Here is a 17,081-nt window from a genome sequence, read left to right on the forward strand (position 1 = left end):
ATGATGTGAGCTCTCAGCTTCCTGCTCCAGTTTCCATGCTTGTCCCTGTGTCTCTCACCTTTATAGAGATGGGCTCTGGAACCTTTTGCCCAGATAAACTCTTCTATAAGTTGCTGTGCTCACGATGTCTCACTACAGTAGCAGAGAAGTAACTAACATAACATTCATTGGTAGAAACAGCAGGCAGGCAGGCAGTTGGTTTTTTTTTTTTTTGAGACAAGGTCTCATGTACCGGGCTAGCCTTGATCTTGCAATGACTTCGAAATCCTGATCCTCCTGCCTCTGATCCTAAGTGGGTCATGTGAGTGTGCTCTATTGCTCAGTGTAGATGGAAATCAAAAGTAGACAAAGTGACGCTTCCTTAGTGTTAGCCACTCTGGGCTCTGACTGGCAGCAGTGCCCAGTGGTTCTCCCAGCCTGAATCGCATTCTGCAATACTCCTGGCAGCTGGAGCCAGGAGCAATGCCTGTGGTTTTCTAACAGGCCCTTCTAGGAGCTTCTGCTGTAGTTATTGGAGACTGGCTGGCAGACTAGTCAGGGCTAACAGTCCTGGATGGTATCAACTTCTTAATGGTAACAAGAGAAACCTGATCTACTTGAGACAGAAATCATGAACCTGCAAAATAAACCATCCCAAAGCGGCTTTACTGTGATTGATTCTGCGTGTACAGAGACGCAGAATTGACCTGGTGTGGGTGAGGGGAATGTTGTTTCTGTGCTTACTTTAGTTATTTGGAGACAAGTTATCACCCCCACAGTCCTGGATGGATTGGTGGACTGAGACTCACCAAGCAGACCATATTGGTTTCAGACTCAGCCAGGCCATCAAACCCAGGGAAGTAGAGTTGAAACAGTGACTGTGCATCAGGCTTGAGATCAGCCCTGACTCAAAAACAACAAACAAACAAACAAAACCTCACATGAATCACTGAATTATGATTCTAGCTGTTTTCATTGGTATATTATTGACACCAATCCCTTAGACAGTCAGACCACTTGTTTATACACTGGGGAGTCTGACCCACAGCCTGCAGCAGGTTGCACAAGAGACCAACCCTCAGCTATAGACATTGTCACAGGAAGCCAGCTCACTGTAAGTCAGACTTGCAGGAAGGCGAGTGCTCTCTGGTGACAATCAACAAGCCAATCTATAACTTCTGTGCAGGCTGCAAACATTCAGAACCTGATTAATAATTGGCAGCTTTCCTAGTTTATACCCTTGCTTCCAGTTTAAGACGAGCTAGAAAAAGACAAACACGTTCCCCTATCCAAAATATGTGAGGGTACATAGTGGACAGACCCTAATCAGATGTGTGAACAGATGCCCACAGTGGACAGACCAAAAGTGGAAGGTGCACACAACAGGTAGATCTTCTGTGTGAGGTGCCCACGGTAGACAACTTCTAACCAAGTGTGTGAGGTGCCCACAGAGGACAGACCTCTAGTGTCTGATCAGGGCCTTCTCCTCCTCCCTCCCTGCTTTATTCTTGTTTTTGTCTTTTTTTTTTTGTTTTTTGTTTTGTTTTGGGTTTGTTTGCTTGTTTACTTTGAGACAGAGACTTGCTGTGTAACCCCTGATGGCCTCAAAACTCAAACTCCTGGCAATTTTCTCTCTCTTCAGCCTTTTGCGTGAAAGGTACCAAGCCTGTTGGGAGCACAGCACAAAGGTCCCTGTGCCCACAGATCTCCAGGAAAACCATGAAGCACACAGGATTGTCCATTCAAAGGAATGGGTATAAAACCTGTTCTTCCATCTAGAAGGCTTGGAATTGGGGGTGATTAATAGCCTGGTGATCTGCATGATCTGTTGGGCCAGGCCATACCAAGTTCCTATAGCCAGGATCAAAGATATCTAGTAATCTAAATAATCCTTTCAGCTAGGGGCTCCCCAAGCTTCCACAACAAGGACTAGAGATACCTAAAAGTCCAAATAATCTAAATGACTCTTACATTACCTGTATAGCCAGAGACTCCCTGGAGCTTCCACAACCAGGACCAGAGGTAGCTAATAGCCCAAATGACTTCTACACCATCTGTATGACAGAGACCAGGCTGTATTCTTCCTTGGGCCTGTAGACTATTCTACCTCCAGAATATTATTCCTTGAAAGAAATAATATGTACCCTGAGTTGAGTTTCAATGTAATTATGCTTTCTTGTGTACCAGGGATTCTTTTATATCAGGACACTTTTCCCCCAAATTATGCTGGGTTTAAATATACTGGTAATAACTCCCCTGGCATCAGACTCTCTAAAAGTTTTCATCCAGGTTTATGAAATCAATCTGAACTGAGTTTTTAGTCTCATGTCTTTGAGGTTCATTCACCTGTCTATTTCTGCAGGGTTCCCCACACAAGCCCACCTTTAACCAGGACATTTTTGTTTGTTGTTTTTCAGACAGCACCTCATGTAGCCCATGATATCCTTGAACATGCTATGTAGCTAAGGTTGGCCTTGAGCTCCTTATCATCCTGTTTTAGCCTCCTGAGTGCTAGGATGTAGTGAGCCACATGCCCAGCAATTAGAACCTTCACAAAATGTTTTCTACTACAAAGCTTTTTCATGATGTGTGTCTTTGAGTCTGTAAACATGATGATCATAGCAAACTCCCTAGTATAGCAAGCTCTGGACACGTCTCTGGAAAAGCCTAAGCTTGCTTTGTTTGGTCATTTTAATTTATTTACATAGTTATCATTATATGATCATCAGTAGAAGGAATTTTACTTGGAACATGGACTGTGTATGTAGAGATGAGGTGAGGGCATTTCAAGTGGTTCAAAGGGAACAGAGAGACTCAGGAGCTCCAGGGCAGTCTAATCAAAAAAATTTGGAGCTGAAAAGATGGCTCAATGTTTAAGAGCGCATAATGTTCTTCCAAGGGTCTGTGTTAAATTCCCAGCACATGGTAGCTCACCATTGTTTATAACTTCAGTTCCAGGGAATCTGATGTCCTTTTCTGCCTGCTATGGGCACCAGGTGCACAACACACACACACACACACACACACACACACACACACACACACACGGTAATACAGTTATATACATGCAAGCAAAACACTCATACAGGTAAAAATAATCTTTAAAAAAGAGTAGAAAATGCCTGTCAGACATTCCTCAGGGCAATCTGATGAAAGGAAGCAATTCCTCAGCTGAGGTTCCTTTTTCCCATATGACTCTAGTTTGAGTCACATTGGTGGACACTAATGGCTCACACAGATTTGCAACAAGTAAGTTTATTGGGAGCAAAGCTATAGTACAGGGCTGAGAGGCCATATGAGTCAGAGTAGTCAGGCCCAATCATTTGGGGCTTCCTTTTAGGATTCAAGAGAGGGAGTTTGGCTCCTATGGGGTATGGGATGGCTAGTTCTCTATTCTGACTGATATGTTAGGCCAGATAATAATTTTTCAACTGCATATATCCCTTCCTATAACACTTGGTTTTAATCAGGTGCACACCCAGTTATGCACTGGCATAAGTTAGTAAATGGAGACTTCTCTCTGAAAGTTTGTTTGGGGCCACAGATTTGCTGTAACTGCATGCATCCCGAAAGAGCTCATGCTGGACAATGTCATCACCCTGTACCAGGATGCACTAGAGACATAACTGAATAAAACTGTCTAAATTTGATTGTATAGGGGTAGAGAAATTTATACTATTTTTCAGAGAGAGCAGTTTGTGCCTGATGCAGGTTTGGGTACAAGACTGCTGAATGCATTATTCAGAGAGGACGTTTGTGCGTAGTATGGGCAGTAAAGGATCGAGGTTGCAGTATTAGAAGAGGTGGTTGTTCAGAACCAGATCGAGTCCTAGGCTATGAAACTATTTCCTATGCTTACTAGCCTCAGTTTTGTTTCTAGCTTTGGTCAGAGCTGGGAAGAAATAATTCCATTTCATTCAGCCTCTCCTCTAGCAACTACAATTTGTTAAAAGATGAAATAAAATCCAGGCCATAGGAGCTAGAGGGATGGCTCATTAGTTAAGATGGGAATAACACATAGAATAAGTTCCTATGGAATGCTCAGTGACAAATGGGACATCTACATCACCATCCTCTGACCCCCACAAGCTCAAGAACCATCACTGAAGAGAAATCTAAAGATCATAAAAGCCAGAGGTGCAGGGTACATACCTTTACTCCCAGCACTTGGGAGGCAGGGAGAGCAGAACTCTGATTTCTAGGCTAGCCTGCTGTACACAGCAAGTGCCAAGTCAGCAAGATTGTTATAGAGACTCAGTTCAGAGGCTGGGGGGAGGACGGAGGCTGTGTAACTGTCTTATGTACATGACAAGACTCCTGCACTCATGAACTCAAAGCAGCTGTGGATGTTTGCTTAAGACCTGCACAAGATCAAGCCAGTCAACATTCTAGCATGGACTAGGAAGGGATTCATGAGCCTCCCCCAGAATTGTGGACTGGAATGGGAGGAATCATCTCTTTGAGGGCATGGATTCCTTTGGTTAAGATGTGCATGTAGCCCTGAGAAAACATACTACAATTTGCAGGATACTTAGTATTTTAAAATAAATATTGGTTTCATTTAGTTTTTTTTTTTTTTTTTTTCTTTCTTTCAAGATACAGTTTCTTTGTGTAGCCTTGGCTGTCCTGGAACTCTCTGTTTAGACTAGGCTCTTCTCCAATTCAGTGATCTGCCTGCTTCTGCCTCCCAAGTGTTGGGATTAAATATATGTGCCACTATGGCCCAGTTATAGTATTAATTTAGGATCAGTAAAGTCCATACTGTGTGTTGACGTAACAGTAAAACAGAGACCTGCTGGGATGCCAACTTGCAACTTGCTTTAGAAAATTTACATGATCCTCAGAAATTGTTCTGTGAATGTAGTAACTACATACAATGACTTAAGATTCTACTACGTGGGGGCTGGAGAGATGGCTCAGTGGTTAAGAGTGTTGGCTGCTCTTCCAAAGGACTTGGGTTCAATTTCCATCACCCACATGGCATTTTATCATCATCTGTAATGACAGTTCCAGGTGTTCTGACACCTTCACGTAGATACAAATGCAGCCAAAACGCCAATGCACATAAATAAAAATAACTTTAAAAATTCTACAACTTTACTCTGGCAAGCCCCAAATGTTCTTGCTGTTCTAATTTTTAACCTTCCTGATATGCCAAGGTTAGGAGAGAATAAAGCTTAACCAACACACACACACAGTAGTTTTGGCTTGGGTGTGAGATTAGTTAACATAGAGGGTTGGGTGGATCATAGGGTCCATAACTTTCCAGGGAACTCACAGCCACATCTTATGACCTGCCTCTCAGCATGTCTTTAAATGTATTTTCATTAAACTTTCCGTTTTAGAGATGCAGATTTTCTGGAGGCCAAGGAAGCTGAACTTGATCCCGCATAAAGCCTCAACCACATGCTCCTTATAGCATGTACATGATGACTTGGCCAATGTTAACCCTGGTTACACTACGCTTTCCAGCTTCCCAAATGCACCTTTGCATATGTGCGTGCGTTGCTGGAGCCTAAATTAGAAACAATGTAAGCTCAGGAACTTGAATATCTACCATAATCCTATCTTCAAGATGTTTTAGGACAACCCATACAGACAACAGGTTGCATACACTACCAAGGAGATTGCTGTTGGCAGCTATTGTACATTTTTGGAGTCTTTTTTTCAAAGTCTCTTGCAGCTACGATTGATCTTGAACTCATTTTCCTCTCTCTACCAGCTAAGCCAAGTGTTAGGATTACACAGAAGTGAGCTGCCACGCCCAGCCAGACCAGAAAGTTACTAGAAGAGGATTTCCTTGTGGCTCAGAGTAAAAAGGGAGAAATGCCAAGTGGCAGGGCGCCCAGAACCTGGGTTGGAGAGTGGCTCTGTCCCTTCCCAGGGGCTTGAGGCCCGCCTCCCTGATCGCTAGGCAGGCTGGGAAGTCGGCCTCCCTAAAGATGGCGGCAGAATTGAAAAGTTGGATCCACTCCCGCGCGGCCCTGAAGGGTTCGGGCGAGCTGGGGGGTGTTGGGGCGCTTTTCCAGAGGGGACAGGAAGGACTGGAGAATAGGCAGGTGTGCTCCTTAGGACCTGAGGAGGCGTGAGAGCTCCGGAGTGATCCTGGGTCTCTTCTGAAGCATCCGGGAAAGAGTTTGCCCAGCAAGGCAGCGCCCTCCTTGGGCCCAGAGGATTAGTCTGGGCGGAAGTGCGGGAGCGCCAAGGCTGTGGGCGGGGCACGAGGGGGCGGGGTCTCTGCGGTGGGCCGGCTCCCTAGGTCCGGAAGTGCGGGTGGGGCGCGGCCGGGGCGGAGACTGCGGGCGGGTCGGCGGCGCGGTGAGCGCGGGGGTGGCGGGCCCAGAGCGAGCATGTAGCGGCCGCTGGCGGTGGGGCTCCCGGGGCGGGCCGCGGGGGCCGCACGCGGCGACATGGAGGAGGAGGGCAAGAAGGGCAAGAAGGTGAGCGCTCACCGGCGCGTCCTGCCGCCGGGCGGGGGCGTGGGGTGGGGGTCCCTCGGGGTGAGCGGGCGGCGGAGCGGGCAGGGACAGTGGTCAGGTGGGCCTGCGGCTCCCAGAGGAAGTGCCGCGCCTTTCCGGTGGGGGGGTCCCTTTTGCTGCTCGCCCCCGGTCTGCTCCAGACGGCTTGTCAGGGGGCCCGTCTTCCCCGCGCGACGGGCTGGGGCCACAAAGGAAGTGGGCCCAGCGAGGGGCCAGAAGGTGGCCTGAGCTGGAACTTGGGCCATTGGGCTATGTCGTGACCGGCGAGGCTCTTATTGCCCACTTGGCTTTGTTTTTGGATGTCCAGTAAAAGCAAAGATGGACTTAGCTTCTCAGCGGGTTTCGCTCGTCGACTGTCGCTCGTATTTAATACCACTGAGCGATTTTAGTGACGTTATGTTTGGCAGTGAGATTTAGGACATGGTTCAAGAGGCTCCTTCGTTTCTGTAGTTTAAAAATGTGGCTTTAATTACAGGCTTGAGTAGTTGATAAAGAATATTTTAAGGAGCCAGGGAAGACCATGTGGGGATAAACTGCTTTAACTGCCTTTAAAGCGAAAAGTGGGGCTTGATAAAATGTATCCCTTTCAAATAAATGCTTTGCAATCTTCATGTTTGCCTGTCATTTTCATTTTGATAAATGTGTGCACGTTGTGGACAAGTTTAAAACAGACTTTGATGTCCGGGCTCAGTTACTACCTGGCCTCCTTGTAGCCTTTAATTGGCCACACCACTCACCTTGTTTTAGGAGGTGTCCCATTTTTCAGAAAGTCTTACTTGAAATAGAGTGTGGTCAGGTGGCCTTCAGGGAGTCCAGGCCAGCGGCGCTGACCCCCACTTTCTTTTGTTTTAAGACAGAAACTTGTACTTGCTGTTTAGATGTCCTATCAACTTGTAACCTCCGAAGATGGTTAAAGGCTGGGAAACACCCCCATGAAGTAATTCAGCCTACAAGTATAGAAGAGGGGGATTTGAGCATTGTAAAAGAAAAAGGGGGGGATTAGCTAGAAAAGAGGGGTGCTTTTAGGAAGGACTTGGCCCAGAGTGTGGATGATGCTGAACTGTACCAGCTGGTCTTTGTAATGCCAGTAGCCTGCATCCCTGGAGACTAGTCATTGTATTTGCAACACACTCTTAGTGCTCTGTAAGACACCTGGCCCACATTCTTGTTTGGGACAAATTACCTGGCTGGCTTTTGTTTTCTATATCATACAAGTTTGGGTAGAAAGCTGAGGAGCAGAGACGCATTAAGACCCCCCCCCCCAGCTTTTGGATCAGTAGCAAGAAAATCTTACAGTTACATGTGGTGAACTACAGACAGAGGCAATGATTAATTTCATTGTCTATTAAAGGAGGTAATGCGCTGTGTGGGGATCTGTTCAGTTGTAGGCATTCTGCCACCTGTACAGTTTGTTCCCTGTAAGTAGGCGAGACAGCCTTTGGGACCTGAATTTCTATGTAGGTCATGACTTAACACAGTTTACCAGGTATCTTCTGATCAAGAGCTGGTAGAACCTTCCTCAGTTGTTTGTTTGTTTGTCTTTGAGATAGGGTTTCTTTGTTATGCAGCCCTGGCTATCCTGCAACTAGATATCTAGACCAGGCTGGCCTTGAACTCCTTGAAATCCTGCCTCTTCAGAACTGGCTTAAAAGCTGTGCCACTACACCTGACTCCTTAAAGTGCTGTTTAATATGTAGTATCAACTCCAACTTAGGAGTTTAAGTGTGTTTCATAATAGTTAACAAGAGGTACTTGTTTTAAACATTTAATCAATTCATTCCATCTCACCCCGAGACAGAGATTCCCTTTGAAGATCTGGCTATCCTTGAACTGGTTCTGTAGATCAGGCTGCCCTTAAACTTAAATTCTCCTGTCTCTGCTGGGGACTAAAGGTGTGCACCACAACAGCTTGGCCACAATTTCAAACTTCCTACGTTTTATTACAGTTTAGACATTTAAATGCACCCAGCTCTTTGAAAGAGCTGTAAGCTTGAAATAGGAAATATTTCAATGAAATATGGAAATAGGAATATGTGCTGAAGATGTAGCTTGTTTGGTATACTGCTTGCCTTCCAGGAAAGAAGCCCTGGTTTGGATCCCCAGTGCTTTGGATGACCCAGAGGCATGATAGTGTATTATAATCCTGGCGCTTGAGAGGGGGAGGTCAGAGGCTCAGAAGTTCAAGGTCATCCTTGGCAGCTTACTGTGGCTCATGGCCAGCCTGGGATATAAGATGTAAGGATATAAGAACCTGTCTCAAAACTGGACTGGCAGGCCTTTTCCAGGTCTCAGACACTTGATGTCTTGTCAAACAATGGCTTTACACTGGCCTATTCTTCAGACAGAAAAACCAGTGATTCCCGAGGACCAAATAGATTTCGTGGAGGCAGCCCCAGGTGTTGCCCTGCCATTCTTGCAGCTACTATAGCAACAGAAATATGGTGAACTATATATCTCCGTCAAACAGTCTGTTGAGCCAGTTGTGTTCATGAACGCTCAATCATGGGGATAAAGAAAAGCTAGAGAGCTTGTGGAGCTAGCTATTGTAGAGTTGGATCAATCCCCAGCCAGGCCAGAGGGGTGAGTGCATCAGAAAAACAGGCTGACTAGCCCTATGACTTATTTTTATGTACATTGGTGCTTTGCCTATATGTGTGTCTGTGTGAAAGTGTCAGATCCCCTGGAATTGGAGCTACAGATTGCCCTGTAAGTGCTGGCAATTGAACCCAGGTCCTCTAGAAGAGCAGCCAGTGTTCTTTTTGTTTTTAATTAACCAGTTTCTTTTATGTACATCCCAAATGCTGCTCCCCCCTTCCAGTCTCTCCTCACAGAGTTCCTCCCTCCATCTCCTCTTCTGAGAGTATGGGGTTCCCCCTGCGTACCCTCCTACCCATCAAGTCAACAGCCAGTGTTCTTAATCACTGAGCCATTGGTCCAGCCCCTTTCAATTTTGTATATGTACATGTCTGGGTTTGCTCATGTGAATGTGGGTACCTGTGAAGGCCAGAGGCAATGACTTCTCCTGGAGCTGGACTTAGAAGCAGTTATGAGCCACAAGGTAGTGTGTTGAGAATTAAGCTAGAATCCTCTTTAGGAACAAACAGTAAGTGATCTTAACTCCTCAGCCATCTCCTCAGCCCTGAATAAGGCTCTTATGTACAGAATATTCTTAGATGTTGGTCATGTATAGTATTTTACTATACTAAATATGATGCAATGTAGACCTCTCCCCTACCCCTCTTTTCTGAGACAGGGTCTCAAATAGGCCAGACTGGTCTAAACCTACTATGTAGTCAAGGATGGATGACCTTTAACTCACATCTTCCTGCCTCTACCTCTGGTCTGGGATTATAGGTGTACATAGGGGGCCTAAATCCAGGGCTTTGTGTGTGATAGCCAATCAGTTGTTTTATCAATTTAAGCTACATTCTGTCTTCTTACCCATTTCTAAGGACAGGCACTTAACAACCCAGGCTGGGCTGGAACTAAGAATGACTGAACTGTTCAACTTCTGATCCTCCTGCCTCTTCCTCCTGAGTACTAGGATGGCAGGCACGTGGCACCTCCTCTGGATTTAAGGATAGCTGTTCAAGATACACAAATGCTTTGCTAAGTAAACTATATCCCTATCTCTGACCCTCTAATTAATTCCCCGCACGTGTAGACAAGGGTCTCATGTTTCAGGTGAGTTTGGAACCCCTTACCTGTTTATGGAGTGCTGGGGCTTAATTGTACAAACTTCGTGGATGCTAGGCAAGAACTCTACCAACTGAGCTTCATCTCTGGTTCCTCTTTGGCCCTCTTTAAAGCACAGTCTTGCCATGTAGACTTGGTAATCCTCAAACTTACTGTCTTTAAATTTGTGACAGTTTTCTTCCTAGGTGTTGAGATTACAGGCATATACTAACACCTGGCTAGTAAATACTTTTTAAAATTATTATTTTTAATGTTTTAGATTTCTTATGTGAATGAATGCCTAATATATGTTTGTGCACCATGTGTGTGCAGGTGTCCAAGGAGGTCAGAGAGGGCGTTGGATCCCCGGAACTGGAGTTACAGAATGTGTGAGTTGCAGTGTCGGTACTGGAATGGAACCCGGGTTCCCTGCAAGAGGAACAAACCCTCCAGCCCTGTACTTAGCTGTGTGTGTCCACTAATTGGCATATGGAGGTCAAAGAATAACCTGTAGGCTGTGAGCTCACTTCCTAATACTCTTTGGGTGGCTGGAAATTGTAGCTCCAGTTCCAGAGAATTTGATGCCTTCATCTGGCCTCCATGGGTACACACCACACAGATAGACAGATTTTTTTTTCTTTTCTTGAAACAAGAGTTTGACCATTTTTTCCTGGCCCTGCTGGATCTTGCTTTATAGCTCAGGCTAGGTTTGAACTTACAGAGATCTATCTTCCTCTACGTCCTAAGCACTGGGATTAAAGACATGTGCCACCATTTCTGGTCAAAATAAAATCTTTTTGTTTTATCTAATTATTTGTTTTTGAGACAGGATCTCTACATAGTCCTGCTTGTCCTGGAACTCACTATATATATCAGGCTGGCCTGGAACTCATACACATCCACCTGCTTCTGGGATTAAAGGCGCGCTCCACCATGCCCAGCCTAAGTAAAATCTTAAAAGACAACCCTCTCCTACTATGTGGGTCCTGGTGTGTGAACTTACACTATCTGATACCTTTAGCCATCTTTTTCATCTATTGATCAAGTGAGTTTTTTTGAACAAATTTAGGTGTGTACCCGAGTAGGGAAGTATGTTTTATAGTCTACCTGAATGAGGATCACAACTCAAGAAAATTGCCATTTGGCTTGATTTGTTAGTATCTACTTTGATGACTCTGCCCTGAGGTTGGAGCGCAAAATGGCCATGGTTTCCATCTGAGCCATGTTAGATACTTTGTGTTGATTAATTTATTTGCTTTACTTAAACATAAAAAAAGGTATGGTAGTCCCAGGAAATGTAGGATTAGATACTAAATGGTGATAAAGAATATTAATTTACTTGTCATTTACTCCCAGTGCTCGGGAGGCAGAGGCAGGTGGATCTCTGAGAGTTCTGTTTTGAGACATGATCTCACTATATAGTCCTGGCTGGCCTGGAACTTGCTATGTAGAAAAGGCTGGCTTTAAACTCTGCCTGACTCTGTCTCCCTCTTCCAATTTCTAGGATTAAAGGCACAGTAACACTCCTGGCTTTTTGTTTTTGCTTTTTCAAGACAGGGTTTCTCCATGTAGCCCTGGTTGTCCTGGAACTCTCTAGACCAGACTGGCCTCAAACTCAGATCTGCTGGCCTTTGCTTCCCAAGTGCTGGGATTAAAAGCATTGGGACACCATACTTTTAAAACAATACCAAAACAACCCCTCCCCCAAACAAACAAACCCCAAGAGGATCTCCTGTTAATTAGCCTGGCCTTATATTTACTATGTAGCTGATGATAACCTTGAACTACTGACTCCTGCCTCTACCTCTCAAGTGCTGAAATGGTAGCTGTGCCTGTCACCATGCCTAGGTACTGTGCAGTACTAAGTCATCCTTACTAAGTGCCCGTGCCATGCTTACCATAGAGAGGAGAAGGAAGGACTTCGGGAATTTGGCCCCTTAGATGTCAAACCCAAGAATATGAGAGGTGCTGCCGTCAGTATATTAGGAAAGATAGGAAGACAGCACCAAGTTCTAGGTGGGGATCTGGGGCTACCACTGAAGGTCAGACCCTGAGAAGCAGTAGAGGCGCCCTTAACTCTGCTGAGACTAATGGGCTGCAGGAGATTAATGTTGGCCTATGTACACTGAAGCTGCTATAGAGGTGTGCTGTAGTAATCTGCTTACTTATCCATTAGGTGAATGCTGGTCAGTACCACCAGTGCCAGGCACAGGCAGCCAGCAGCTTCGACTAGGAAGTGGAGCCTAGGTTGAAGAACTTTGAAAGAAATGATCAGGAGAACCTTTCGATGATGAAAACTTCAAGTACGAATGCAGCCCCCATGGCTGACTTCAAACAGGATTGATGTGTAGGCAGCCCTTTTTGTTCCTTTAGTCTCGTTCCTGCTTGTACCTGTGTGGGCTGAATTGTCCCTACATCCTTAGGTTCATATGCTGTCTTTAAACCCCCACTATCTCATGAGGTGACTGTATGTGGAGGGGGAACTCTTTAAAGAGGTGCCTGAATGCTTCTCCTTGATTGTTTTTGGGACAGGATCTCAAGCTTAGTTTGCCCTAAGCTTACCTTGTAGCCCAGGCTGGCCTTGAAACTATGGAAACTACCCTAGCCTCCCAGAGTGCTGAAATCAGAGCTTGCACCATCACACCTGGCAAGAGATGCTTGTGTTGTACCCGAGGCTCACTGTGATCTGAGTTGCATTATTATGAGAGGAGATAGGGACACAGTTGGGATCCAGGAAGAAGATGCTGCCCAACTACATGCATAGGAGAAACCCAGGAAAAGTAGCCCTGCCTACACCATGATTGAGTTTTCAGCTCCCAGAGCTGGCAGAGAATAAGCTTCAGCAGTTCAAGTAAGCCATTTTTTAAAAATTAACTATTTATTTTTGGCAATACAGAGTATTGAACCTAGGGCCTTATGCATATTAGGCAAGTGTTGTACCACTGAATGAACATCTGGGCTTTTTACCATGAGTTTATGATATGTCTGTGTGGCCCTAGGAAGATTGATTGATTGATTGATTGATTGATTTATATTACTTTTAGAGACAGGGTTTTTCAGTGTAGCCCTGGCTGTCCTAGAACTAGTTCTGTAGACCAGGTTGGCCTCAAGCTCCGAATCCTCCGGCCTTTTCCTTCAGAGTACTGGGATTAAAGGCATGCCAGTTTTAGAACATTAGAAAACAAAGCTGTTTTTCCGTATTTCTTCTCTGTGCAGTATGTGTATGAGGAAAAGGGAAGAGCAGTGAGACCTGTGCACATCTATTCAGGTGCTCTTGTGTGCATGGAGGCAGAGACTACACAAGGTCTCCGTGAGCCCGTCTCCGTTAAGGTTGGCTGGCCAGCAAGCCCCTGTGATCATCCACTCACAAGCTCTCGGGTTACAGTGTGTGTGTTCCGTGAGTGCCTGGGATCTGTTCTTGTGTGGCAGGCATTTTGCTCATTGAACCACCTCCTCAGTCCCTTAGCAGGGTATCTTGAGGCTGACTGTTAGAGGACAGTTTTTAGGTGGGAGGACTGTGTTCTTAGGGAGGTTTCTGAGAACTGATCTACGGGTCACTCTGGACAAGCTCTTACTGTATTTTGTAACAACCACGGGGTTACATCTCACTCTATTTGAGGGAACTTGAGGATAGCATTTACCTTGTCGTACCTGTCCCGGAATTCACTGTGTATGTAGCCTAGGCTACTCTTGAATTTGTGGTTATGATTCATCTCCAACCCCCTGAGTGCTGGGAATGCAGGCATAAACCGTCATAACGTTTATGCTGCAGTTCACTCTTATGGTCAGGGAACCACATAGAGTATTTTATGTGCAGACCCCACGGTGGAACACATTTTGTCTTTAGGATTCTGTAGTAGGAGTGGCTAGCATGAAAAAATCATGCCACCATTGTAAAGCTAGATCCTTCAGTGTGCTTGCTGCTGCTACACTTGTCCCTTAGTTTGAGAGAAACAACAAGATTTTGCTTTGTTGTTGATAAGACAGGATCTGTGTAGCTCTGGCTGGCCTGGTACTAGCTATGTAAACCAGGCTGGCCTTGAACCCAGGAATGTGCCTGTCTGTCTCCTTGTGCTGGGATTCATGGCAAGTGCTTGGCAGCATCAGCAGTTCCTCAGATGACTATGAGCAGTGAAAGGGTTTATGTTTGGATTGTCCAGTGAGACAATAGACGTTTGGTTTTTTGGGGTTTCTGGTACTGAGGGTTGAAAAACCCAGGGCCTCATGAATGTTAGGCAGGGGCTCTATCTCGGAGCCACACCCCCAAGCCAGGTCTTTTCTTTTTCCAGTACAAATAGGAAAGTTTTTTTCCTTACCTCTGTGCTGGTGCCAAATATGTGACACGTTTTTCCTCTCAAGTGTCCCTGATTGGTAACAGTTTTTTGTTTGGATTGTGTGAAGAATTAGGCATTTGACTACAGGCATTAAGTGTATACAATGAAAGTAATCCTCTTTAATAAGCACAGGAGGAAGTTGGAATTTGGCTTTTGTTTGGGGCTTAAGGTGGTGTATTGTGTCCCCTGGGGAGGTGGAAAGGACGCTGAACTCTGCTTGTGAGCCTAAGCCTGCATGTTGCTGTTCTTACCACATAGGACTCCACGTGTGCTGTCACCTGGGTGTAAAGTACACTTCACATGCACGATTACTTGTAGCTTTGAGGGGTGAGAAGTGTTTGTATCCATTCTGTAGTTTAAAATTCCATTAAAGTCTTTCTGACAGTTTTTAACCTACTTCATGTGTTGTACTGTGAGATGTATCTTCTGTGACTTAGAGAATTCTGTCTCCTTTGTTGCTTTACATGGAGTGAGTTACTAAGAAGGCACAGACGGGTGTATCTCTGGAGGTTGGAGGCCAGCCTGGCCTACATTGAGAGTTCTAGGCTAGTCAGGGTTGCCTAGTGAGACTCTGTCTCAAAGAGGAGGAGGGCCTGGATATGGCTCATTGGTTAAGAAAGACACTGGCCAGCTACTCTTCCAAAGGACCAGGTTTGATTCCCAGAATAAATATGGTAGAAGCTGTTTTACAATCCTATCTGACTTTGTAGCCGCCTTGGCCACCAGGTGTGAATGTGGAACGTACACACATACATGCAAGCAAATCACACAGACACATAAAAGTAAAAAATGTAAAGAGAAAGGAGACGACCTAGATAGGCAGGCTGGCATCCTGTCACATGCGAGTATATCCGGGTCTCATGTGGCTGTTGTGTGTCTGCTGTTCAGTGACTCCTTCCCTAGCTCCTGGCAGTTCGGCAGGCATCGGCTGTCAGAGCCCAAACAGCTTCTGTCTTGCGACTCCTCACAATGTCCTCTTTATCTTGAAACTCACAGGGCTGGCTTTCTGGGCTTTTGATCTTTCTTCTTCCCCTTTTCTTTGTTTGCTTGTTTGTTTGTTTGTTTTCTGGGGGAGTTTCTCTGTGTAACCCTGGCATCCTGGAACTCTACAGACCAGACTGGCCTCAAATTCAGAAAATCCACCTGCTTCTGCCTCCTGAGTGCTGGGATTAAAGGTGTTCATCACATTGGCCGGCTAGTTTCCTTTGCTAACCCAGCTGCCACGCAGCATTTTATTTTGTTTTTAAACATTTATTTACTTTTATTATATATATATATACATATATATATATATATATGAATGTTTCACCTGAATCTGTGTGTACATCATGTGCATGCAGTGCCTGAGGAGGCCAGAAGAGGGCGTAGGGTCCCCTGGAACTGGAGTTACAGGCATTTGTGAGCTGTGTGGGTGTTGTTGGCAACTGAACCCACATACTGTGCAAGAGCAGCTGCTAAGCTGCTCCAGCTCTCTAGCATTTCATTATGAATTATAATTTTTCTCTTTTTATTCTCCAGGTGTTCTGAGATTACAGGTGTGCACTATTACACCTGCATTTCCATGAGGATTGGAGCCCAGGTTCTGATGTTTGCATCTCCCCAGCTTTTCTCCTACTTTACAGTTTAAAATTTTATTTTATGCATGTGGTTGATTATCTATGCTTGTAGCTATGTCCCACGTGTGTGCCTGGTACCTGTTCCCTGGGACTGGAGTTAGAAATAGTGTGAGTCACCACGTGGGTGCTGGGAGTTGAACCAATCTTTCTAGCTCCACTCCCTGTTTCTGAGATACAGTCTCTCATAGCCTAGGCAAGTCTCAAATCCACTGGGGAATTAAGGCAGCCCTTGAACCCTGAGCTTCCAGCATCTTCCTCCCAAATATGTACCACTGCCCTTCACTTTGATTTTTTGTTTGTTTTTGTTTGTTTGCTGAGACAATTTCTCACTGTGTAGTCTTGAAACTCATTGTAGACCAGGCTGGCCTTTGTCTCTCAAGCACTGGGGTTGAAGATGTGACACCACACCTGCCTTGGTTTTTTTGTTTGTTTGTTGTGGGAGTGGGTGGGTTGGGTAACCGCAGGGTCTTCCATAGGGGAGGTTGGCCTCAAACTCTGCTTTAGGGAGAGTGATCCTGAATGATCCTGACTCCACCTTCCAGGTACAGGACTGGCTTGTTCTTACCCACTGTCTAGGTCCCGCAGCTGTCCTGACTGCATCCTTTATCCTGTCTAGTTATCTGATCCTGCCCAGTCACTGACTGTTCTGATGCATTTCAAAGAATTTTTTAAAAAAGATTTATTTATCTATTTTATGTATATGAGTACACTGCTGCTGTCCCCAGACACACCAGAAGAGGGCATTGGATCCCTTGTAGATGGTTGTGGGCCACCGTGTGGTTGCTGGGAATAGAACTCAGTGTTAACCTTAACCATGAGCCATCTCTCCAGCACTGTTTCAAAGGATTTTACAGACATTACTTTACCCCAGGATATGTCAGCATTCATGTTATTAACCAGAAATTTGTTAACAAGTTTCTTTCCTTCCTTTTTGTTTTTTCAAGACAAGGTTTCTCTGTGTAGCCTTGGCTGCTTGTCTATCCTAGAACTGGTTTTGT

At 45.3% G+C, this 17,081-nt stretch overlaps 1 protein-coding gene across 2 annotated transcripts in view; it reads left to right on the top strand.

The window, feature by feature from the left end:
• Positions 1-6,285: 6,285 nt before the first annotated feature.
• Positions 6,286-17,081, top strand: part of CCM2 (CCM2 scaffold protein) — a 48,578-nt gene continuing 37,782 nt past the window's right edge. Inside the window, exon 1 of one of the 2 annotated variants that reach the window (XM_080926047.1) lies at positions 6,286-6,419. In XM_080926047.1, coding sequence (XP_080782173.1) covers positions 6,390-6,419 — 30 coding nt within the window. In that variant the 5' untranslated portion in view covers positions 6,286-6,389. The remainder of the gene's footprint in view (positions 6,420-17,081) is intronic. The other variant, XM_080926048.1, reaches the window with a different exon arrangement.

The sequence above is a fragment of the Micromys minutus genome, assembly GCF_963924665.1.
Source record: "Micromys minutus genome assembly, chromosome: 1".
Lineage (NCBI taxonomy): Eukaryota > Metazoa > Chordata > Mammalia > Rodentia > Muridae > Micromys > Micromys minutus.